The sequence below is a fragment of the Perca fluviatilis genome, chromosome 6 (genome assembly GCF_010015445.1).
Source record: "Perca fluviatilis chromosome 6, GENO_Pfluv_1.0, whole genome shotgun sequence".
Taxonomy (NCBI): Eukaryota; Metazoa; Chordata; class Actinopteri; order Perciformes; family Percidae; genus Perca; species Perca fluviatilis.
Window position 1 is genome coordinate 30,512,700 of NC_053117.1, and position 25,951 is coordinate 30,538,650.

Here is a 25,951-nt window from a genome sequence, read left to right on the forward strand (position 1 = left end):
AATCCTATTGACACCCCTTTACTATAAAAATCTCATATTTTGAAACTGCCGCTGAAAAAAGGCGAATCTCAACAAAGCTAGATGCTTACGTAAGCATTTCAGGACCAGTACCTTTGTCACGCCCATGGGTGTATTAAGAGAACGGTCACGCCCCAACATTTACATAGGCTACACAACTGACCTGAGATCAGGTAGTCTTCTGAATCTAGGTCACGCAGATCTCTGCTATTCCATTACAAAATTCACTTCTGAAACTTTTTTATGCGAGAAATCAACTATGTAAAGCTCAAATATGGGCCGTTTTATGAAAATGGATGGCTAATTGCAAATTTTGTCCGACTGTGTGTCGGAGTTCAGTGGCCGGTGCTGCCTGGGTTGCTACATCGCTGCCCTGCCTGTCCTCCGTCACAGATCCCGGCCTGCTGTGAGCTCAATTGAGCTCGGCTGGCGGCCCGGTGCTCAATACCCGCGCAAACTCACCCTTTTCTGGGTGACTGGACTACTACACGCCGCTGCCCTGACAGAGCTCCAGGGCCTCCAGCTCGCTGTTCTCCCTCCCCTCTTCCTGCTACCGGCCGGCCGGTGAGTGACTGAGAGCGCGGTCAGCGAGCTTGTTACACCCGCAATCTCTTACCGCAGCCCGCAGGTTCCAGTTAATCTTATAATGGATATGTGTGTTGAGTTATTTAAACAAACAATCTGGGAAATAAACGCCTCTTGTCCGCAAGTCTCATTGATAGAGCCGCGGTGAGCTGGAGTCCATTAACGAGAGCTAGCTAGCATCCTCCTAACAAGACCTCTGACATTCACAAAAATGCATTCAATTGAAATCCGAAATCGGACAAGTGTTAGCTAAGCTTTGTAAGACCTTGGGGAACCTGTAATATTCATGCCATGACAAAAATTATTACGCCAACAACGCGTTCATAAAAATGCCTTAAAATCAAATCGGACACAACGGTTAGCTTTATAAGACACTGGGGTAAATGTTATATAAGTGGCGTGACAAAATTCTAACTGTATATATACTATACTTATGCCGAAAGTGTAGCTAGCTAGCTAGCTGCAATCGTTTCCCATTGTTTTGAATGGGACATATAGCTAGCTAACTGCTCAACAACAAGACGCCTCGCGTTCATAAAAATGCCTTAAAATCAAATCGGACACAAGGGTTAGCTTTATAAGACATTGGGGAATGATGTTATATAAGTGGCGTGACGAAATTCAAACCGTAAATATATTATAGTTATGCCGGCAGCCGGCCGCAGAGCCCCAGTAGTGCAGTATCCACAAAGGGTGACTTTGCCCTGGGTATGGAGCCCAGCAGGCTGCCGCTTTCTCGTCAGACTATGTGGAGCTCCTAAAGTGCGACACGTCTTACCAAATTTGCAATTAGCCATCAATTTTAGTAAAACGGCCCATATTGGAGCTTTATATAGTTGATTTCTCGCATAAAAAAGTCTCAGAAGTGAATTTGGTAATGAAACATTGCAGTGTCTGAAATATGAGATTCTGTTGCGTCTCTAATGTGTGTGTATGGGGGATTCGCTCAACCAATCAGCGCGCGTCTCTAATGTGTGTGTATGGCGATTCGCTCAACCAATCAGCGCGCGTCTCTACATGTGTGTATGGGGATAAGGCTCAACCAAGCAGCGCGCAGCTCATCTAAATATTCATGACCATACCATATTTGGAAGAAAAGCTCTTGTTACAAATAGGGCCAAAACACAGGGATGCATAAGGGCCAATAAAATATCAACCAGGCCATTTTCAGCCCAACTAATGTTACATACCCCATTAGGAGACCATAAGGAACAGTGTGAAATACCCTATATAATCATTATATCACCCCTTTAAGTAAAGGATCTGAATACTTCTTCCACCACTGGTCTCAGGCTACATCCACTTAAAATATATCTTGCCATTGTTATTTGTTTATGACAATGCAATAATAAAGCATGACATAAAGTAGTCTAACTGGGTATTATTCAGTGCAAATGATAGCAGGATAAGTGAGATAGAAATAGTATCAATAATACTTCTATTATCAAGGTTTATCTTTCTCAAAAAAGTCACCCCCATAGATTTTTAAGTAAATGTCAACTAATCCTAAATTTCTTTTTAGCCATTGAAGCAGCATGGTTCTCGCAACGGTAACACCAGTCTGTTGAGCTGTGGGTCAGTCGAGCTACCACTTTGGTCCAGACTGAAATATCTCTGCAATGTCTGCAAGACACAAAGAAGCTGCCGTTCTTAAAGAATACAATCTCAAGTGTTATTAGACCTTACTTGACTAAACATGTAAAACAGTATTAATAAGTAAGGGAGAGGAAAGAGAAAAAGGAAGTTACTCAACTTTAGAGTTTAAAGAGTTAAAAAAAAAAAATTGTTTACACTGAGCACTCAAGTAGCCCTGCTTGGTGTGTGGCCAGTGGCCCCCGGGTAATGTTAGTTTAATTCCCCTGATATAATGTGAAAAACCGACCACCAAGCAGCATCACCATCCTAAAACTCCGTCAGAGCAGATTTGGCAAGGCAAACTTTACTCCCTTGCTGTTGAGAAAACTAAAAGGGACTGAACATCCTGTACTGTGGGCAGGTGCATATTGCACAAGCATAAGCTGCTAGGGCTAGCAGGCTAACAATAGCACCCCACAAGCTGAAAATGATCCATGTTTTTAACACTTTATTTTTACCTTCTGCCTCTGCCCTTGCACTGACTGCTAGACATGAAGAATCCCTGTAATAATGCTGTTTGTATTTTTTCACCATCATGTTACAGAAGCGCAACATCAATCAATGCTTCCTGAACAAGAAGACAAGCCCACCCTGTGTCTTAAACTGCGTGGACATTTAATGGGCAAAAATAAATGAAAATAATAGCCTCAAATATATTAAAGGAAGAAAAGGTCAAGTTGACAAAATGTATCAAAAAGACCTTACATCCCCTTTAATGTTCTCAAACAATAAAAACTGAAAAAGCCAAAGGGGGTGGGAGCACAAAGTCATGTAATAAAATGTACACATCTATGTGTATAGTGTACTTTAAAATTGCAATTCCTTAACCGGTAGTACCCAAATTTAGCAATACTGAGCTGCAGTATTCTGTAGTAATTAACCCTCTGAGGACAAAAGACGCACCAGCGAGTCCAAGCGATGTTTGACAACGATACTCAAAAAGCGATTTTACAAAATTTCAATTTATTTACTATTTTATTCATATATTACTTTTGTGAACCCAAGACTTTTGTAAACTGATTTCAAGCACCAAACAACTGAGTGTAGGTATGTTTTCACAAGAGATTTGAGAAATATTTCTATTTTAGGACCAAATTATCTCTTTATACATTGCTCTGGAACAATTTTGGGCCTCACTATACAGTAGAGCTGAGTTGAAATTGAACACTTTTATCGCTTTTTTTCAACATTTTCTTTGTTTCTTTTACACTACTATCAGTATAGTGTACACACCACTCACACCAATGTATTACCACTAGTTTTACACAATTTATTTTTCGAATTCATGGTCGAGAAACCTATTTTATATGAAATTATATAAATTTTTTGTGTTTTGTCAAAGTTTAGTTTGAGGATACTGTTTTGAAAGAAAAATAAAACACCCAAAATTCAATAAAAGTGAACTGATACTTCATTTAACTTACAAGGAGCATTGTATGGAACCATCCATGTCATTTTTGGACAATTTGGATGAAAGAATCCCAAATTTCGAAACTTTTAAAAAGGGGTCAAATTTGACCCGTGGACAACAGGAGGGTTAAGCAACCAAACTGGTATACGTTAAAATTTAAGGAAATACACCACGTGTAAAGGCATTATCAGTGCACTGATACATAGGTGCTAGATCCTAAAGACATTTATTATTATAATAATTATTCATATTATTATTCATTGAAAGCATATTCATAAACCTGAAGAGGCCCAAACACCAAAATAAAATCATGATCTCATTGCTACTGTGAATTTTTAACATAAAAGCAAAGAACACAATGGTTTTAGACATAGCTGATTGTCCACAGATCAACAAGAGTCAGACCAATAAATCGTATTGAAGCAGAATCATGTGAAAATTGTACTCCAATGATTTAATAGTGTACTTCAAACGCAGCAGGCAACTGTTTTCAGTGAAAAAAAGCTTTAAAAACACACTGCACATTTCCTGCTCATCACTAAACAGCAGACTGCTGGTGAACATAGTGTAGCATATAGCAACTGAAAAGCCACATATTTCCCTCAGGAGACCAAAAACAGAGATAAAAGTAAAGTGAATATTGGACGTATATGCCAGGTAGCATAGTGTAAACTTTACTGTTTGCTCACAATTTCACCATATCAACTTAAAAGAAGAATAAGACAGACAATGTGACAATCATGTCCACTCTAAACAGCAATTGGTCACAGGTGAAAGTAAGGTAGGGTTTGAACTTTGACAGCACCCGTATTCCCATTTTGTACAAGATCAGCAGTTTGTTTCAGGCAAGAGGAGGCTTTACCAGGAGGCTTTTCATACACCTTTCAAGTGTGGCCACTCGGAACAGATAGAAACACTTGTGCCTTTAGACTAGTCCTAGTTTGCTTCAAGCACAAACATGAACCCTTTAACCTTCCAAGCTACAGTAAGAAATACCATGGTTCCACCTTGGAAGTAAAAAACAAAAGCTGATGCTACACTTGTTTAAATAAACATAAATTCTGTCTTATATACTTCAATTAGAATTAATAACACATAACACTTGTTTAGACCTGCCTTCTTTTCTGTTAAATTAATTACATTATTGGATCACATGTCATACTCCATCATGTGTCTGCATAGCTATAAAAGCCTAAAACACATCATTCATCATGTGCGTGGATCATTCCAGTATACAAGGGATACTGCCAACAATGCATAATTATATTAATGGAAACCAACAACACTTCCAGGTAATGATATAGGCTGCTATTCTTGGTAAAGCTTCTGTCTAAAGCAAGGTCAGTGCTCAACGCCTCTAACAGATTGTGTCTGAGGCCCAATCTGGATCCTTTAGGTTAATAATAAAGATGTAAAACAGAGATGTTGTACAGGAATCTCCCACACACACCACACTCAATACAGATCAGGTTAACGAGGAAGGCTTTACGTATGGCTGACGTCATTGTGATCCTCAAGAAAACCCCTGGTGGACAACTCATTTGTCGTTTAGGACAACAAGGACTGCAACTCACCTTTCCAACTCAGAGGATTTGAGAAAGATTAGACTGTCCTCTCTCTTGTGAATTAACTGTATTCAATATTCTTACATTGAAAGGCCCACAAGCTATAAACTAATTAACTCTGTTTCCAGCTGCAGAACCTGTTTTTTAGCCGAATAGCATTGAGATAAGCCTACTGCGTGCTACCTGCCCAGCAATAAACAACAGAGAAACAATAAAGAAACTAGCTGGTGAATGTAACGGAGTAAAGGGACAGATATTTTTTCTCAGGAGTTGATGGAGACCCCAGAGGTAAGGTAAAGTGAATATTGGACTTTATATTCATCAAGAGGCCAAAAACATGATTTCAAATGAATGCTTATTCCTGATATTCCCGAAATTCAATTCAATAGATCAGGTATTAATAGATGAATACTTATAGATAGACATTTATTGATCCTTTCGGAAATTCATCTTGCACCATACAGCTCATCAGATAGACAGACAGACAACAGACCACAGACAACAACAGGACCACTAACCCCTAATAGTAAGGTGCAACATCATCAGTGACATTTTAATATTATACCAAAGTGCAGTATTATCACACAGAAAGGATCAAGTTATTTTCCCTAACTTATTCAGTAGTGTAATGCTGGTAGGAATAAATGATTTGCGAGCCCGGTTGGTTTGTAAGGACGCCACCCTATATCTTCTGCCTAATGGCAGCACCTCATACGCCTGGAATAGGGGATGTAGCCCGTCACCGCAAATTGCTTGTCCTTTCTTCACCACCCTGGATGCGCAGATCGTGGTGAATGTTTTGGAACCTACTGTCTACACAAGCTTGCAATTGTTTTCTTGTGTTTGCTGCCTTGCATTACTGCCCTCTGCAGGCACCAGAAATATGTTTCACATCACCCCTCATGCTTGTGGGATGTCAGTCTGGTAGAGCTGATACAAAAAATACTGCCTCATAAAACAATTCAAACAATCTACAGCACCAACAGTTCAAGGTCTCCTTAGCCACATGGGTGTCACTGCAAATGCATGTATATTGCCATCACTTCTTTTAATGGAACTTATAATGTACACTATAAATTAATAAAAACCCTTGTCTTGTGATGTTTATGTAACTTTTCACAACATTGCAAAGGAAGGCTGAAATTAAATATAAATTTAGGTTGAGAAAAAAATAAAAAAGACCCTCCTCTGCTTTCCCAAAAAGCCTGACTACTTTCCCATCGACAAAAAGTAAAGTTACAAGACCCTCCCCCTTTTATGACTCCTTTCAACACTGAATAGCACAGTAGGTACAGATATTTCTGCACCCAGGGATGTCACACTGGGGGGGGAAAGGGGGCCTCAGTATACAGGGCCCGTATGCCTACAGGGTCCAGAATATGGTGCTACGCCCCTGTCTGCACATGCTGATCATTTACGCTTTAAGATTGCCAATGTGTATTTTCTATAAAAAAAATATTTTAAAAAATGATAATAATATCCGGGTATGTCTTAACTTTCACTTTGAAAAAAAACTAAGGATTCATCCGGAAAAAAGGTAAAGCTAGAACCCCAACCATCTCTTTGTTATCTCATTTTCCACAAAAAGTTCAAATCATGACTTCATCAATCAAATCTTAGTTTAAAAAATTCCATTCACAAAGATCTGTCAGGCTACTAATAATATATTGTAACATACAAAAGAATGCTTACCACAAATCCAGTAACCACAATGCTTTGCAAGGCATTCAGGGAACATAGTGAACATGTATCTTCACACTCCTGCTCATTTCTGGCAGCACATTTGTAGCCTACTTAATATTAGTTCTCTCTCCTCTAGGATTACGTTCTGTCCCCCGCCTGTGCAACACTTGCAAACTTCACTTAATAGCTCAGACACAGCATGCTATATATGTTATAACATAGCATATAGCCTCATATTCCTGTGGGGTTGGGGTTAGTGTGTGGCACTCACAACAGACTACTTTATTTTTATGTAATATCTCTCAATTATATTCCCTCTGCGATTTAACTTTGTGTTGATGGTACACAGATTATCGGTGCTGAGTTTATGTCGTATATGGCGTTATCGCACTTAATGGTATTTGTTTTAATCGCCCCGAGGCATCGCCACAACATTCTTACAGGCCCTTAACGCTGTGCTGTGTATGTGGTGCTCAATAGTGAGTTTCCAGTGACCTTATCGCACTTTATGGCAATTTTATGTCCCGTAACAGTCTCGCACTGGTAAAGGGGAGGGGGTGGGGGCCGTTGGACTGGTTTAAGTGGTCTAAAAACAGACAAGTCTGATATCTCAACCACAACACCGGGATAGTATGGCCATTACGTAACGCAATTTACGGAATACCCCGTACGGGCCAATTAAACGGAGAACGATATTTCGCAAACCTTACAGTAATCTGCTCGCCTTGCATAACAGCAGGGCCTGGATGCGCTGCGAGGACAGATGCGCAAACTGGCATTGGTAATGGATTGTAAACACGGTCTGCCTATAGGCCTCGGCTGCCTCAGATATTATTCTGATGGAGAAGAGCCACCTTCTCTCCCCGCCACCTGCAGAATGCGCAAGTCTATAACAGCCCACTGCAGCCCCGTAGCCTCTTGGTTTATTGCACTGCACAAAACAGATAGCAGTGGGCTTTACCAGAAATCTGTGCACATGTATGCAATGACAACACCGACAGCAGAAAACCAGTTTATCGTTGAAAAGGCACCGAAAAATATGCATAGTATTGGCCTAGAAATATAACAGACGCGGTGATAGCTCCCCGTATAGATTTAGATGAAGATGCACAGCAGAAATTCAGTCAGTTCGCTCAAATGGTGCTTACCTCCAGCGTTCGTATCTCTTTTTGTGTCAAGTCGTTGGATGTGGCACATTTGGTCCGTAAACCCTCCAAACTAGAAATGCTTATGTCAATCATATTTTGCACCAACTCGCACTGCTGCAAGGCTTTCTGCAAACTAAGATGCTGCTCCTCGCTTTTTGTCATCTCCTCGTTCATAGTTTTGCGAGCAGTGGTCGTTATTTTCCCTTTGCACTTTGAAAAAAAAAATAAAAGAAATAAAAACAACAACAAATAATTCAGAAAAGAAATGTGGAGAAGCCCACGGAACAGAGCAACCTGCAGAACGCCATGAAACGAGATTTCGTAGGTTTACAGACGGGGTTTCAGCCGTGAGAGAGTCGACTCCATTGCAACAACAGTCCTCGTAGTTCCTGCTGTTTCATCAAGGTGTCTCCGGTTGTAGGCTAAATCAAACACAATATGAAGATACCGAGCGGGACGACACGGTTTGCCACAGCATCCATTGGGTGCCCCTTCGTTTGAAATGGATGTTTAAAAAAAAAAGAGAAGCTGTTTAGAAGAAGACGTATTGAGGGGGAAGCCTGGTGGTTTTCAAAGGTGCTGATGTGTGGACTGGATGCAGGTACTCCCTGTCTCCCTTGGCAGCAGCTGCATCCCGGTTCGCTCCCACCACACCGACATGTTTCCTGTCAATCAAACCCACAGCAACAGCATCGCATCGCCCAGGCACCGCCGTGAGGGGCTGCTCTCGCGAGATTAGCTCACTGTTTTAACCAATTTCTCCAGGCCTATGTGAGGAGCAAAACTAACACTTTTCACATGTTTGGAGGAAAGATGGGGAGCGGGTGGGGGGCTCTGTACGATTATCATAATTTTTACACACACTTAGCCTATATGTACTAAGGACTAGGACACAGGTACACTCAGTGCATACCTGTCAAGTTTTGGATTTGAAAATAAGGGAAATTTTTCCGGCACCCACCGCAAGCAGTCCCACCACCCCAACCAAGCTCCAGTATCCCTTACATTTTAAGACAGGTGTACAAGAAAGCTAAAATCACCACTTGATGCAGAATTCTGAAAACATTTACAATTTATAACATTGCTTGTCTTTACATTTTATTTTCATTCCACACATTCTTTTCATTCACACATTTCATATTGCTTTTCTTTTACAGTTTTTCTTTTCATTTCACATAACTTTTCTTTACTCTTTTAGTGAGTTATTGTATAAATTTGTTGCAGACTTTGCATTCTTTAAGATTGTTTTGGAAGGAGTGTATTTGTGGGCTGGGCCAGAGTGGTTTACAGAGTGGTTTACATGAGAGTAGAGCGCAAACAGTTCTGTTGTCTAACGTCATCCTATTCTCTGTAACATTCTTTCGTACCATGCTAAACACCCTTTATCAACTTGCATTGCTATGGGGAATGCATAGTAAAGCCTTCATAAGTTTTGGCAGCGCACCGTCTCTGTCGTAGCGTCCATCATCCGTCTCTCATCATCTGACCTCACACACTAAACTCGCGACAACTGCCACCTACAGTACCTGTAGTAGGCTACTGCATGTGGCAGTTATCGCGAGGCTAGTGACAGAGCTCAGATTGGGAATGTTTTTTTTTTACTCCGCTCGGACCCGGGGTATTATTTTTTAATAACGCAGGTTAAAATACGGGAGATTTACGGGAAAATACTAATACGGGAGGACGGCGGGAAAGAAGGGTAAAATACGGGACTTTCCCGGCCAAAACGGGATAGCCTACTTGACAGGTATGGGTACACTCCTACAGCACACCGTTTCTAGCCTATGTGTGTTCATTCCTTTTTTTTACTTTTCAACTTTTAAAATGTATTGACAAAATATTTGAAGCTTGAAATTCTCATACAATGTTGATGAATTTTAACTTTTATTTTCTAACCTTTTTAGAAATGTGTGATTGCTTTCTGGTGTATCTGTGTGACTGGCTTTGTTTTGTTGTGTGTCTTATTATGTTCTTTTTTCTTCCTCTGTAGACTACTCTCGAGTTTTTTTCTGACTTTAATTTGTTTTTTTCTGTACTGGATGCTTTCAGGCCTAAAAAAAACCTTTAAAAGGTGCTGTAGGTTGGATTGTGAAGATCCAGGACTTTGAAATTTTGAACATAGACAACTTTTCAGTCCCCCTCCCCTTTCAGGTAAAGCCCAAAACGTTCTCCTAAGCCCCTCCCCCCACAAGAGAGAATGAATGCGTGTGCATGAGCAGTGATTGGCAAACAGTTAGACCACCCCACACACACACACACACACACACACACACACACACACACACACACACACACACACACACACACACACACACACACACACACACACACACACACACGTATGTAGCCTATAAAAATATGAATATGCCGTCACACGATTGTTGCATTGCAAACTATTGTCTACATAACTGAAAATACATTTAAAGTTAGCGGGAAAAGGTGTGTGCAACATTGTCTTTATAATTTCATCAATTTGCTAAAAGCAAAACTTAGGCTAGATAATTGAATACCTGACCTGTTGTAGGGAATCAGACACTAGACAGGTTTTGATGAATTGTATCAGGCCTAAACAAACTCTTAGACTGTGAGGCCCTCTTTTTTCATTCTTGTGTCTTGAACTGGCATTTTCACATAATTTTGAATTAAGAATTTAAATGAGAAAAAAGTTCATTTAGGACTTAAGTGAAGCAAAGTTAATTTAAGAGGGGTAGTAATGGGCTTTATTGCTTTAAATTGAAGTAAAACCTAGAGACGTGTGTATGTTTAGGCCAAGACAAGCCTACAGAATTGTTGTATCATTTCTCAGAACCATAACTGATCCTAACAGTGATGGAATTATCTTGTAAAATTCTTTATAAAAGGAAATCAATCTCTTATGGGCCTAACTAAATTCGGGGGGGAATCTAAACTCTACACAGCAATGTCATCTCCCATGAGGCAGGGGGGACACTGGTGGGACATTTTTAGGACTTTTCTTATGCATCTCCTGCAAAGACTCCAGACAGCTTGGGTCCAGCTGAAAACACGGGCTGGTAGAGCGAGAAAGTCTTTAAAAGATAGAACAGCATATTTAGCTGATTCTTGATTTAATGATTTTAATTTTAACAGCATTATATCAAATGTTTTCAAAAATACATTTGTTCCAGAAATGTATTTACGAAGTGAAAAAAGATACGTGCATGCATTGTTTAGGCTACAATACTAGAAATGTGTGACATTTTATGTAGGCATATTTTCATACCTCATACACTTTTTACAGTGGGCATTCATGTCACCGAAGCCCCGCCCATATGAACTGGCTAAGTGATCCGATTTGTTGTACGCCGTGACGTTTGACGCACGTTTTTGTTGTGGAGCGCGCCAAACACAGCCACCAGAGCGAAAGTGCTTAAAACTCTAAAAGTAATAATTTAACCCAGCTTGGAGCTAAATTCACAGTTCACGGGAAACATGACTTCTACAAGTAAAGTGCCGTTACAGGCCAGAAACTTACCATGGTGAGTTGAAAGACGTGTATCACACAGATTGAAATAGTGCTAGCTAGCTGACTAACGTAACGTTACCTAGCTAATGTTACAAACATGGATTGAAGGTTCATCTCGCCGCTGCTTGTAACGTTATATGTACTAACGTTAGCTTTTCTGGTAGTTATAAATGGATTTAGATATTACTCATACGTTTAAAACGAATACTGCATATTGAGCCAAGTGAGCTTCTCTTTAATTCGGCTTACATAATAATAACTAGTCAATGCATCTAGCGTTGCCTTGTTGCCACCTGAACCAACTGGCTCACCGGAAATGTTGCTGCGTCCAGTGTGAAACGGTTATAAAGTTGACATTTTGTTTGATAAATTGGTGCATGGTGCAAAATATAGTAAGCGGTACCCCAACAATTTGAAGTCTCTAACAGGTCATAAATAATTGTATATGTACCCAAACCTATGACTAAGATGGTTTAAAATAGACAAACTCTTAATAAAGTTCGTTCTGTAGTTTAACGTCACACCAGTAACGTTATGCAGAAAATGATTTCTTTCGGTGTTAAAAAGTTGCTAATGTTATTTAAAGTTACTTATGTAAGTGCACTTGTGCTGTATTTACGGTGTTGCAAGCATTAGTAATATAGCAAGTAGAAATATTTATTATTGATAATAACAATATTAATGGACCATGTCTTTCTGCTCCATATTCCAGGGTTGAAAAATACAGACCACAGAAACTTGATGATCTGATCTCACACAAAGATATTCTAAGCACCAGTAAGTATGTGGACTGCCAGAATAAACATATAATCCTCATTCCTAAAGGTCCCGCACAACAGGGTTCATCAGTAACACTTAATGGTACATACATGTGAATTACCCAGTTGTAAGAAAGATCATTATTTTTCTAAATTCATAAACCTTTTGTTGGGATCACTTTCTCTGCTGTCTGTCAGTGTTGCTGATGCTTGTCTTTGTTGTTTACTATAGTCATACTGTAAGTAACATTAATTATTAACAGTAAGGAAGCAACAATTGTCCTCATGTTTCAAATGAATAATAGCATTCAAAAGGACCAGGTCATATTCAGACTGTTCATTTAGTTTCCTTGTTTTTACAACTGGTTTTCATCTCTTCAGTCCAGAAGTTTATTAGTGAGGACAAGCTTCCCCATCTCTTGTTCTATGGCCCCCCTGGAACGGGCAAAACCTCCACCATCCTCGCCTGTGCCAAACAGCTGTACAAGGAAAAAGAATTCAACTCCATGGTGTTGGAGGTGCACTACAACTCATTACAAACATTTGGTTTATTGGGCTTCTCTTTTCACTTTACATCTTCTGTAGTATAGCGACAGGACCATGTGGTTCTTTGATTTGATTACTAATTTTGTTTTACAGCTAAACGCATCAGATGACCGAGGTATTGATGTTGTACGAGGTCCCGTTCTGAGTTTTGCCAGCACCAGGACCATCTTCAAGTAAGACTAAAAAATCAATCTACAACACTTGTCACATACGTTCTATTCAGAAATGCATGTTATCTACAATCTATAACTGCATGGGGAATTGTTTAAACTGCTGCCGTTTCGTCCATCCGTCTTGTCCTCCAGGAAAGGTTTCAAGTTGGTGATACTGGACGAGGCCGATGCCATGACCCAGGATGCCCAGAATGCATTGCGGCGAGGTAAGCCATCTGTTCGGCCGGGCATTGCCCACTGTGAGCCATACGGCTCACTGAGCAGCCAGACAATTTGGCTACTGGTGAATAACAGCATATCTGCTTGTACACCCTGATAATTATTCTAAAAAGCAATACAAGATTTGGTTTTAAGTATTGATTTACTGGAACACTTTGTCTTGTGAAATTCATCTAACCATAGTTGTTTTTATGGCATAAGCTTGAGTGATCTATCAAACATCACCTACAAACATGTTGTTTCTTGGTGAAGTAACATAACTGTGACATGCAGGAAGGCGTGGGAAGTGTAGATGTTGTCAGCAAGAAGTAAAAAATTCATTTTAAAGACTTGACTGTCCCTAGGTTTTAAAAATAAGTTGTAAAGAGGACTTTGAGAAGACCCGAGATATGTCAGAGCTGATGGCATTTTAATTTTGGCTTCTGAGATGCAACATTGTATTTTTCACATTTCTTAGTTGCTTTGTTTTCTAACGTGTTTCTCCTGCTCTCTCTTTCTTTCTTTCTCTCCCTCCCTCTCTCCGTCTCTTTCTGTCTCAGTGATTGAGAAGTTTACAGAAAACACTCGATTCTGCCTGATCTGCAACTACCTGTCCAAGATCATCCCAGCTCTGCAGTCGCGATGCACAAGATTTCGCTTTGGCCCGCTTTCCCCGGACCAGATGATCCCTCGTTTGGAGTATGTAGTCCAGCAGGAGAGGTGAGTGTGTTGTGAAGGTTTCTTCTCCATCTACTGTTGAAAAAATCTGAGGTAGAAGGGATTTCAAGGTGCTGTGTGTTGGGTTTTTATAAAACCTGTTGTTATTTTGCAGCATAAAGCGAAATTGCTTCACGGCACAAAAAGGAAAAGGAGCTGTTACTTTTTGGACAAATCTCACCATGTTTTCCATTACTTTTCTGTCTGTAACTGAGTGTGACTTAAAAAAGTGAGTAGTTGACTAATTAAGAAGGAAAGACAGAAAAATCATATCCTCTTTGTAACAGCAATCAATATGGTTAATGATAAAATAAGCCTCTATTTGGGTTAGTTATATACCAGTAGTGTAAAATCAATGATGTTTCCCGTGTGTGGTATTTATACAAAGGCATCGCAGTTTGACAATAATGCATTTTTGTTTAAATATGATGCATGTCACACACTTTAGCTTCACATTGATTTGACTTTTCATTGAAAAAGTGAATGTTTTTGTGGCAGTATTGACATAAATCCAGGTGGAATGAAGGCCATTGTGACCTTATCATCAGGTGATATGAGAAGATCGCTCAACATACTTCAGGTATGACCTAAACCTCCTCTTGATCATTGTTCCCCGTGGCGCTGAAGTGTCAGTGTTTTCATTCATATTGTGGTTTTAAAACAGCTGAAAAATAAATGCATTACACTTGTTATTACATTATGATGATGTAGAAGAGGAAAAAGTACTCACCGTAGGGGATGTAATGATGCATCGTGAATGGGTTATAAATCGATATGAATTGTGTAACGATAACGGGTTGAGATTTTTTTCTTTTTATAAATGTACGTCTTAGGGCATAATCTACTTTTGATTTCACTTGTTTGACTTCAGATGTGACTATAGCTATGTTTCCATCCACACGTTTTTATGCAAATTAAGTGATATTGAATAAAAAATGCCTTATGGAAACAATAAAAGTCAGTTGAATTTCATGGATATCGACTCAAAGTTTATATGTTCAGTCTCATTGGATTTTCCTTTGATCGATATACAGCTTATGCGATAAACGCTGATGGAAACGTTATTTGCCGAATACATAATGAGTTGCAATTTTAAGTTTAAGGGTCATTTTATGGTTAAACAGACGCACCTGTACATACCTTCATATGTAGGTAGACGGCACAATCTATTTTATCTAGCAAAACTTTGTTCGCAAATGTTTGTTTGAATGTTGTGATTCAGTGCGAAAATGAATGCAAACACCATAAAATGTCTCAAATCAACAATTTGACCGCAAAACAGAATGTGACGTCATTACGCACAGGTTTTAAATCACTTAAAAGCCGTTGGATGGAAAAACACGTGCAGCGGCTTTATTCACATGAGTTTTTTTTTTACCGAACTACAGATAATTCGATTGACAAGTGGCTGGAAACTTAGTTTCCGTCTTCAGTATTTATTTAAAGAGATTTCTTTTTTTCCCCCATTCATTTAGTTATTCTGATTTGGGAAGATAAAACACAATTTCAGTTTCACTTTTGATGAGTAAAGGAGTAAATAAAGGACTAATTTTCAGTCATTTGTCTGCAGCTCTTTCTGTTTAAAAATGTGAAAATTGTGTCGTTGACCTAAAATCTTGTGTCAAATTGTGAGTTGAGTGTATCGTTACATCCCTAACTTTTTTTTTTTAGAGCACCAATATGGCGTACGGGAAGGTGACAGAGGACACAGTGTACACCTGCACAGGGCACCCCCTCCGCTCAGATATAGCCAACATCCTCGACTGGGCCCTCAACAAAGACTTCACCACAGCATACAAGCGTATCCTTCAGGATTATTCATTTAGGAAGCTTTAATGTTGTAGAATTGGTCTACATTTGTTTCCTATAACTTAATAGCATTTTTTTCTCCATCTTGTGAAATGTGAATCAGTGTGTTTACTATTATTCTGTACAATTCAGAAAAAGCTAAACATCTTGGAGTTGCTGTATTTTGATGCTTGATAGAAGCTAGCTGTAGCTAAGTGATTATTAAATCTGCCAGTTAATAACCGGGTTTCCGTTGGGTCTTAAAAAGTCTAAAAATTCAAAATCTAATTTTCAGGCCTTTAAAGTCTTAAATTCACTGAAGTGTGTTCTAGGTCTTGAATAATTTTTAACAGGTCTTAATTTTCCTTTGTCCATGCAACACTACTTCTAATGTTCTTTTTATTTATTCTGTGGTGTTGTAGCTTTTTCTTTCGCTAGTCCAAATTTAATTTTGCTGGAAAAAAACTGAATTTAGGGCTTGGTTGATAAAGGTCTTAAATTTCATTCATAAAGGTCTTAAAAAGCCTTAAATTTGACCTGGTGAAACCTGCAGAAACTCTGAACAACTCAATTTCAAACAGGACCCTCAAATAGCCGACCATTGCAACATCATATGCTCTACAAGTTGTGCGTGATTTAATGAGGTTTCGGGATTTGATTGGCTAAACTTTTGAAGATGTAACGCAGTGACACCGACTAACACCAGTTCAGTTTGCTTTTGCAACTCCTTAACTCCTGACTCAGAAATCCTTGAGTTGAAGACTTTGAAAGGTTTGGCCCTGCATGATATCCTCACCGAGGTTCATCTGCTCATACACAGAGGTAAGGCCACTGCAGAGGTCTCCCAGGGAAATATACTGTGTCTATATTTTGTAAAACCAGGTACTATGTTGGTGTGTTTTTAAATAAGTTTTCCATATAAAGGCAATTAGTGTAAGTTAAATCCCACTTCTCTCTGAGGAGGATTTTGGTGTTTAATATTTCTCCATTTAGATGCCTTTTAGCTCTTTTGGCTTTTACTAACCACCTTAAGATGTGTAGGTGGCGTATGTATTGACTCTCACATGACTTGAAAGTGTCTAACTGTAGAAACACCAGATCTTAATTTTGACTGTTGGATATGATTTATGTATTGCTCGCACAGTATAGTCGGCTGTTTGTCCACTATTAGCAAAGGTTTAAGATAATGACCCGTGGGAAATAATGGACTTTTTTTTTTTCTGAGTTTGTTTTATTTTAGGGTTAGTATGTGTTGGTCTTTTTTTGCAACTTCAAAATCTTTCAGTAGTGTTGTCTAAGATGAAGTATCTGAATTATTCTTTTCCCCCTTTGACAGTGGACTTTCCTCCAGCCATTCGGATAGGTCTGCTCATCAAGTTGGCTGACATTGAGTAAGTGAGATCACTCATGCTTCCTCTCCTAAATTAATAATTACATTACATACAAGCAATTAAAACAGAATGAAGGCATCCAGATGTTGGAAAATGTTGCTTTTGGACTTATCGTGCATCATCTCCTCAGACACCGACTCGCCTCAGGAACCGATGAGAAGATCCAGCTCAGCTCCATGGTTGCAGCTTTCCAGGCAGTGAGAGACCTTGTGGTCAGTGAGGCCTCATAGATACAGCAACCACTTTACCCCCCTCTGAAACTTTTTCACCATTTCCTTGGTGACTTCCATCTCTGATCAGTACACATCGTTGGAATAACTGGTTTGCTTATTTAGAAAGAAAACAAATGCACCACCACTGCTCCACTGAGTTGACGTACAGCAAAGAAACAAATGCTGGCAGCTATCTGAGTCACTCACATCTGCATACTAACAGAGCAAAATGGAAGGCTGTCGTTTGCAACTCTAGTAACAAAAAAAGATGTATCCTTATGGACTTGGAAAACTGTAAATCTAGTTACTAGCGTAGGATCGATTTTCTGTCACCAATTCATCCATTGAAAATATATTAAAGTGTTCATATTATGCTTTTTCCATTATCTTTTTGTGCATGTTAAGTGAAAAAGTCCAAGCCAAAAGGGACTTACCATCTCCAACAGAAAACACTGTTCACAAACTGCTCCAAACAGCTCTATTGTAGTCCAGCCTTTACTTCCGTGACGAAGGTACGTCACTTTGTAACACACGTTATAATGCTCGCCTAGCTGCTAGCGTGGCACGCACTCCTAATCTGCTTCTGACTGGCTAGTAGTCCTTACCTAGGCACTGCGCATGTGCAACTCCCAACAAAGATGGAACAGAAGTGAGATGTCTCACTCTGTAGCTCAAACGGAGAGATCAACACACGGTGAAAAGAGGAGCTGCATCAATACAGTAAATCAAAAATATGTTTTTTGAAAATTAAACCACAAACTTATTCTCTTACCTCTATACCTCTAAATACAATTATGAACCTGAAAATGAGCATAATATGAGCACTTTAAAGAAATGTTTCAAACATTCCATAATGTTACAAATACACCACCATATACAACTGTAAGAATGTGTCTTGGACATGTACATGTTTGAATCGGTTTAATAAAATGATTTCCTATAGGTCCAGTTTTCTTATATTAACATGTGCAGGTACAGTACTGTAGAAGTGCATGTGCCATTTTATGATGAGCAGTAATTAGAAATAGATATACATTTGATATTTACACAATAAATTAATAGTATAAAATTGTGATATTCAAGTCACATTAGCATGTGAACATTGAGTTTGTGTATCATCATACAGTAATAGTGCAATAAATGAAATCCTAAATGTAGGAATGTTGCATCCAAAAATAGATTACAATAAGAGATGCTTCCTGTGCCAAATCCAGCTTTGAAAACAGCTCTAAAAAAAACGGCACACAAAAGGCATTTGTTATTATTAATATGAGGTGGTGCGTGACAATCACTAGCTGTAAATGTCAGTTCTTGTGGGTAAGGTTCCTATTTAAGCCACTCCTCTTCATCTGAGGAGCAGCAGGTCGCTAGGCGGTCGGGGATGTTTCTGTAAGTGAGGTACTCGAGAATCCTCTTAGGGAGGGGCAGCGGCTCCATCTGGTGTGTGGAGACCGAGTGGCGCAGGATGGATCGACACAGGTGGCACAGGCTGGGCACGGTCCTGGGCGCCCTCCAGAACCTCACGTGGCCGTCTCGGGTTCTGTCACAAGAGGGCAGTGGTGGAATGTAACCAAACATTTACTGATTTGAGTTACTTGTACTTTACTTCTTTTCTTTTCATGCCACTTTCTACTTTGCTACATTTCAGATGGAAATATTGTCACTACATTCATTTGACAGATTAAGTTACTAGCTTCTTTACAAATTAAGATTTTTGCACACAAAACACGTGTAGTTCTAAAAATATGTTTTATTATAAATTAAACTACCCAACAATATAACGGCGTACAAGTCCAGCTGACATGATTAGACCAATAAACACAGAACTGGATTTTTCTGCATTTAGTACTTTTAATACTTTAAGTACATTTTTACTTAAACTTTTTCTTTTAAAGATTATTTTTTGGGGGCTTTTCCGCCTTTAATTGACAGGACAGCTAGGTGAGAGAGGGGGAAGACATGCAGGAAATCATCACAGGTCGAATTCAAACCCTGGACCTCTGCGTCAAGGCATAAACCTCTCAGTATGTGCGCCTGCTCTACCCGATGATCCAACCCAGCCACCTTAAGTAACATTTTCAATGCAGGACTTTTACTTGTAACAGAGTATTTTTACAGTGGTATTATTATGTAGTACTTTTGCTAAAGTAAAGGATCTGAATACTTCTACCAATGCAAGAGGGGATGGTTAATGTTATAGTTATACGTCGGCCAAGAGGGCTTAATGCACTGCAAGGTAAGAAAACACGCACCAACTAGGAAGGGATATATCTTGCTTACGCTGAAAATTGCAAGTGTAAGTGGGTTAAAATGATGTCGCAATTGTTTGGTGATGTGAGATGATGGTTATTTTTAAATCCATCTTTAAAGCCTATATTAATATCAAATAAATAAAAATTGTGAGGGATGTTTTAAAGGGTGTTTTTTACCCTGTGGCGACCACTCCCCCTCGAGGATGGTAATTGCAGCAGAGTCCATTAGAGTCTCGGTCCACTTTCGTCTGCATCACCATGCCTTTCTGTCCCGGCTCCCAGATCCGGAGAGCCCTGTTAACACAACACATCAGTCTAATTAAAAAAAATAAAACATTCTGTCCAGTGTAAGAAACATTTACATGATGACATCATATAAAAGATGTACGAGATGGAGCTGATAAACTACTCACCTGTCGTCAGTCACCATCGCCAAGTGCAAACCGTTGGGAGAGAACTGTATTGCTGAGATTTGTTTTTGCCTGTAGTCTTCAGCATAATCACTGTGAACAAAAGATACAGGAGTTTTTAAGGATGACAGTGCCCCCACTATGTAGTGCCCTACCATAGTCAGAAATCCTTAATGCTTAAGACTTGGATGTTCAGTTTCATATTATATACAAACAAGAAAACAGGTTGCACAAGACATAGGACACCATGGACACATGCATTTCAGTGCATCAGATGTAAACAGTGACAGTGAAGTGTAGGATGCGTTTGGTTCCCAGTTTCAAACTTTTGAAACTAATTTGCACAGTCCTGGTGATAACTATCAAAAATGAAACTCCAAATCCAATTTCTTTGAGCAAAATCAAGTTTTGTATTTAAAACTTTTTACCAAAAGTACTGGAGATGCTATTTATTGTTGTCATGGGTGTCAAAAAAAAAAGTGCAGGCCAAGATGCATTTGCCACCCATGTGAAGGTCCGGGATATGAGTTTTAGGAACACGCATGCTTTTCATTTACAGTACCAAATATTCAGTACATTTTGAGACTGAAAGCGTAAGTAAGGTGTAAACTTACAGCAGAGTGGCCAGTTTCTCTGCAGTGTACGGGTCCCAGAGGTCGATCCACCAGCTGGAGCCACTGAAGGCTGCGGTGGCGAGCACCGCCCCGTCAGGAGAAAAGTCACAGGAAGACAGGAGGTACAAGGTCTTGTGGGTCCCTCCTGACAGGTTCCTGATGAACGTATATGACCGCAGACTCCACAGACACACCATCTGATGAAAGTAAAATCACAACGGGTTAATGAGTCTTCATACGGAGTCATACGGATTGCAGTTTTTTTAATTTGGAATAATTTGTGTACATTCAGTCAAGGACCGGGCTCGCAATCAGTCTGCCCTGGGGTATTTACTGCAGACTTTGCAATGCCAGAGAATCTGGTGATTCGATTTTCAGTGATGTACTGACTCAGTGAAAGTCAACAGGGCAGGCTGGAGCACGCAGCAAAACAGTTTAAAGTGCGATTGTGATCTTTAAGTCTGGTATTACAGTTTTTGCCGAAATTGGCAACACTAGACAGTAATTGAACACCAGTCAGTCTGAGCCTCAGCACTACGAATAGACCTTAGTGAGCTCACCTCTTTTGTGAGAACTTTGCGAACATGGAGGCAGTGAGAGCGAGAGGAAGAGGTAGAGGAGTAGGAGGCCAAACCCTGGCAGAAGGCAGAATCCATAAACTATGTTTTTTATTTACCATTGTATAATTTTACTGCAATTATTAGTATTGCTTACAGTAACCTATTGTATTTATTGCTGTACTGTATTTTTTTTGTTTAGAAACCTGCAATGGGAAAAAATAAACTGCATATCTTTTTCTGAAGCCTTTTTATTTTTGCGTTCATTGAAATCTAAGTAGATGTTCTGTCCTGAAACAATCTTTCACAGAAGCCTGTATGAGAAAACAGGTATCCAGCGTAGTAAAGAGAGCAGTGTTTTGTATAAAGTACATCAGTGGGTTGTTGCTGCTTTGCATTTTGAAAAAGGATTGTTACCTTTTGATTGCAGAGTTTCATCTTGACATAGTAGTGAGATATTTATCTCCAAGTGCTGTGTCTTATTTGGCTTGTGTGAAGAGTTTTGGCACAAAGAGCCACATTCCGTAACAATTGCAATGGGCAAAAACTGTAAACAATGTTAAGCTGTCTACTTTTTTTTTTTTTGCAAATGAGAAGGTGTGAAACTAGCAGTTTTACACGAGTGGGAAGAGCTTCCCAGTGCCCCAAATGCCTCAGAACCAAGAGAACAAAAGAATCCAACTGCTAAAGTGTTTGTCAGGCTTACAACAACTAAACACAAGAGCAGATGAAGAGAACCAGATCACTGCATGCTCTGGAGCAACAGACTTAGCCAAACGCACTTACAAGCAAACTGCACTGGAAAGAAATGTCTTAAAGCTAAATGTAACTTCCCATCTGGACCTTCACTTTCAGGACCAAAAGCTTGTAAAAGCTGAAATTCTTTGCAAAATAATTCTTTGCATAGGTTTAAAAAAAAAAAAAAAAAAAAAATCATTCGAGTGTCCTTTACAAATTAACTTGATCCAGGATTATGTCAAAAGAATGTCACTTCTTGTCATCCTGAATCAGAAAAGAGTGTCCCAGTCTACTGAAATGCTAAATATTTGCCCCTTTTGCACAATTATCGTTACTGGTGGAACAAAGATGGACAAAGATGGATAAAAGAGAGCTTTGTTCTGTTAGTAAGATTTCGGACAGCTTAGACATTTAGAAGTATTGTAGTTTTGTCTACACATAAATTAAAAAAAATAAATAAATAAAAAACTATAAAAACAACACATGCACAAAAAGATACATTTATATATGAAGAATAAAGTCATTCGGGATCATTCAGTCATGCAAATGTTTATGTTTCTGTGTTGCAATGTCTGGCTTTGCGTTGAATGTGAAACAACATACTTTAAAATGATATTACTCTTTTTTTTTTTTTTTTCTTCTTCTTCTCGAGACTGCAGAGGGTGGGGGGTGGGAGAGGGTTTTTGTTCTTGTTCAATTGTGTTTGTCTGTTAAAAAATATAAAAACAATAAAAAATAAATAAAAATAATTGATATTACTCACTCTGTCAAATCTACCGACGGACGCAATCATGCTGCAGTCTGATGACACACAGCAGCAGCTGATCCAGTCTTTATGGCCAGAAAGCACCTGCACCTTTTTACCTTCAGCAGACAGAATACAAAGTCTAACTGAAGTAAATGAGGCACACAACAAAACCATCACTGGATACAAAACAACATTCACACAATCAGCTTCTGAAGTGGTGGAAACATGAACATGTGTTTGCTTTAACCTCTTACATTCAAACAGGAGCTTTAGTTCAGTTGGACTGCACGGTGACAAAACACAGAGGTGAAGTGATGAATACACATTCTGTGTAACTGAGGATTTAAAAACTGAAATTCCACACTGTAAATGCGTATTTCCCACGGTCTATGAATGCATACCAGAATGATATCCAACATTCCAGGCAGCCACTGGTTTCAGTCGATATCAAGTACAGTATGATTTATATACAGTATGAAATTCAGTTTGCAGGAGCTTGAAACCTGTTTGGTAACTAATGGCTTTAATGTTTGACAAGGGACAGTTCAACGTTGATGCGTTAAAGCATGCTCCGACATTGTACAATTTAGTCAGCTGCCAAAAATTAATGTGTTCATGAGCAATGTTGTTGGTGAACCAAAAACTGAGCACAAGTAATATGGAAACATGTACACCATAAATGTGATATTGGTAGCTTCAGGATTACTAAAGATTTGAGCTGGAAATATCATTCGTGTTAGATGCAGTTGACAGCTTCGGAAAAGGCAAGGTGGACCTTATCCTAATTTGTGAAATTATAAGAATGCTTGAATGTCAGATTTTTCCCCTCTGCGTTTGAACACACCAACAAGAACAAGTTTTTTTTTTCAAAACAGCTTGATGATTATGTTACTTTGACAAGACAAAAACTGTTTAAAAAAAAAAAAAAAAAAAAATGTTCTGGAATGGATTACCATTAAATGAATTACCAATTCTCATTCCTAATTGGCCTTTAATAAAACCACTGGCTGCCTGAAAGGTTGGAAATCAATATAAAAACATATGGTATGCTTTGGGTAAAGGTTTACAGTAATGTAATGTACACTAGTTAGTTAATGGGATAAACATGCAAATGTACAGACGATATCTCATAATGTAATGGTTCTTTAGATATATCCACCCTGAATGTAAACAACTATCTACTTACACTATTTAGCCATGCAACAGTATGTTTGCATTGCATTTTGATAAGTAAACACTAAGAGTCATATCAGCAACGATTGTTTGTGAACACCACTCAATATTATGTTAGCACAAGGCGGGGGTGAAAAAATTACTCTTCTGAAAACTTGAACAATTATTTGCTAATTGCCGTAAGGATTTAGTTGTTGAAGAAGTGGCGAGTCTGGACTTTACATCCATAAAAATAAAATACACAACAAAACTACACAAACCTTTCTGAGCCAGGTCCCAAATTCTCAATGTCTTGTCCCGAGAAGATGATATGAGTGTGAGCGTCCCGTTCTGAGGGAAGACCAGGTCCCTAACAACACCTTCGTGTCCATGGAGATCAAATACAGCATCACCTGAGAATGCATAAAAAAAGCATGTCAAAATCAGCCTTAAGGGACTCGTAACATCTAAAGACAGCTCAGGTAACATCCTCAGCAGCAGAAATAAAGACCTCACCTGTTAACACATTCCAGATTTTGATCACGCCGTTCTCCAAACCTGTGGCCAGAAGCAGGCTTTTGTTCCACTTTGATGATGTTTTAGCTGGACGGGGCGCTGCAGCTGATTTTGGAGGTCTGGGTCCGAAGGCGAGGCCCCACACTGGATGACCACAGCTGAAGCTCTTGTCTCCTCGGTCGGTCTCTCCGTTCTGACTGTCTCTGTGGGTGAGAAGAGCATCAAGAATGCAGATACCATAAAAAAAAAAAACTCAAATGTAGAAGACAGGTGTGAAGCTGGAGCAGGTGATTAAATTATGATGCATCTAAGTGCTGTTGGAAATGTCATAATCCGAATTACAAAAGATGAACATACCCAACAGTGATTGTTTAGCGATTCAATACAAACACAATATGTGATACAGTCATGAAACTGTGAAATAATCCAAAAAATATTTAAATCTGCTCATTGTAATGAAATGTTATTTCCAACCTGCTTATTTCACCACAGCAGAGTTTATTGCAGCACATTTTTATTCAATTCCAGCAGTTTTTATTTCAAAATGTCTTTCTATTGCACCATGGCATTTTCCCCCACTGACCAATTATTTTCATAATGACAGTTTTTGATCTTTGCTTCGGTCTAAATGTGCAGAAAACTTTTTTATTTACTCGATGACAATTTATTGCACACAGCTTTGTTTATCTGTAACACTTTGGGTCTCCAGGATATAAAAACCAGCCCAGACACTGATGGTGACAGTCATTTTAGCATATTATATTTTTGACAAATTCTGCAAAGCAAAAAGGTATTATTCTATGGTCATATTTAGGGTATATCATTCTTTACTTTGAGTCATAATAGGTCTTTGAAAGTCAAGCATAAATTAATGTTTGTTTCATGTCTATGTGGCTTGATTTCTTCCACGGATAAACAGGCACCATGTTCCACTCCTATCCTTTTCACTCCAGCCCGAACGTACGAGGGACACCTGAATGCATCGCGTGTGGATTAAATGTACAGGTCAACCTACTCGGAGTCGAGAGGCCAGGCGACCACCCAGACGATCCCGTGTCCCATCGACCAGGCGAACCAGGCTCCGTCCGGGGAGAAGTCCACGCTCCAGGTCTCACATCCCGCCCGGCCCTCCAAGGACGGAGGACGCCTGGTCTTCAGCTCCAGGACAAGAGCTGGCTCGGACACTGGAAGAGGACGGAATAAAGGCAAGCTAAAAGGATTATTCTTCACGAGCTCCGCCACATTATTATCAAACCACCTTCAGGGCTCGGTTGTGCGTTTTCCTCGGGAGGTTTACCGCTGCCTAGTTACGGAACGCTGCAATAACAGGATGACCTAGCTCAGATACCACTCAGAATATGGGACTTACATGTCTGTTGCAGCTCCGCTTTGGTTCCCGTGGAGCACATCGTTTCTTTCTTCACATTATTCGCTTTAACTTCCTGAATGTGTCCTCCTTGTTTGACTCCAGTCGTCCATTTCAACGAAGGCAAAACACAGTTTTGTCCGGAGAGAGAGAGAGAGAGAGAGAGAGAGCTGTGGCCTACCTGTACCTGTGATAGCGTTTGCTATGTGAAAAATGTGCGAGTAGGAAACAAAATGTTCAGCTGACTTCCGGCTGTCTAAGTCACTTTGTACCATTGGCTACACCG

General features: G+C 39.4%; 3 protein-coding genes across 4 annotated transcripts in view; 1 reads left to right on the top strand and 2 right to left on the bottom strand.

The window, feature by feature from the left end:
- The window catches only part of ksr2 (kinase suppressor of ras 2), a 103,919-nt gene extending 95,185 nt beyond the window's left edge, over positions 1 to 8,734 (bottom strand). Inside the window, exon 1 of one of the 2 annotated variants that reach the window (XM_039803687.1) lies at positions 8,046 to 8,734. In XM_039803687.1, coding sequence (XP_039659621.1) covers positions 8,046 to 8,219 — 174 coding nt within the window. In that variant the 5' untranslated portion in view covers positions 8,220 to 8,734. The remainder of the gene's footprint in view (positions 1 to 8,045) is intronic. The other variant, XM_039803689.1, reaches the window with a different exon arrangement.
- A 2,635-nt stretch (positions 8,735 to 11,369) lies between these two features.
- Positions 11,370 to 17,684, top strand: rfc5 (replication factor C (activator 1) 5). Its single transcript, XM_039803690.1, has 11 exons — positions 11,370 to 11,542; positions 12,242 to 12,306; positions 12,669 to 12,805; positions 12,927 to 13,006; positions 13,139 to 13,212; positions 13,765 to 13,924; positions 14,420 to 14,501; positions 15,593 to 15,722; positions 16,454 to 16,531; positions 17,046 to 17,100; positions 17,231 to 17,684. Exons 1-11 carry the CDS (start codon positions 11,496 to 11,498, stop codon positions 17,328 to 17,330), a joined length of 1,008 nt encoding a protein of 335 aa, XP_039659624.1. The 5' UTR covers positions 11,370 to 11,495; the 3' UTR covers positions 17,331 to 17,684.
- Positions 17,685 to 18,216: 532 nt separating this feature from the next.
- Positions 18,217 to 25,934, bottom strand: wsb2 (WD repeat and SOCS box containing 2). Its single transcript, XM_039803385.1, has 9 exons — positions 25,669 to 25,934; positions 25,315 to 25,483; positions 24,300 to 24,502; positions 24,065 to 24,196; positions 22,647 to 22,747; positions 20,589 to 20,785; positions 19,978 to 20,067; positions 19,742 to 19,858; positions 18,217 to 18,852 (listed from the first exon to the last, which is right to left on the bottom strand). Exons 1-9 carry the CDS (start codon positions 25,706 to 25,708, stop codon positions 18,639 to 18,641), a joined length of 1,263 nt encoding a protein of 420 aa, XP_039659319.1. The 5' UTR covers positions 25,709 to 25,934; the 3' UTR covers positions 18,217 to 18,638.
- Between the last annotated feature and the right edge of the window lie 17 nt (positions 25,935 to 25,951).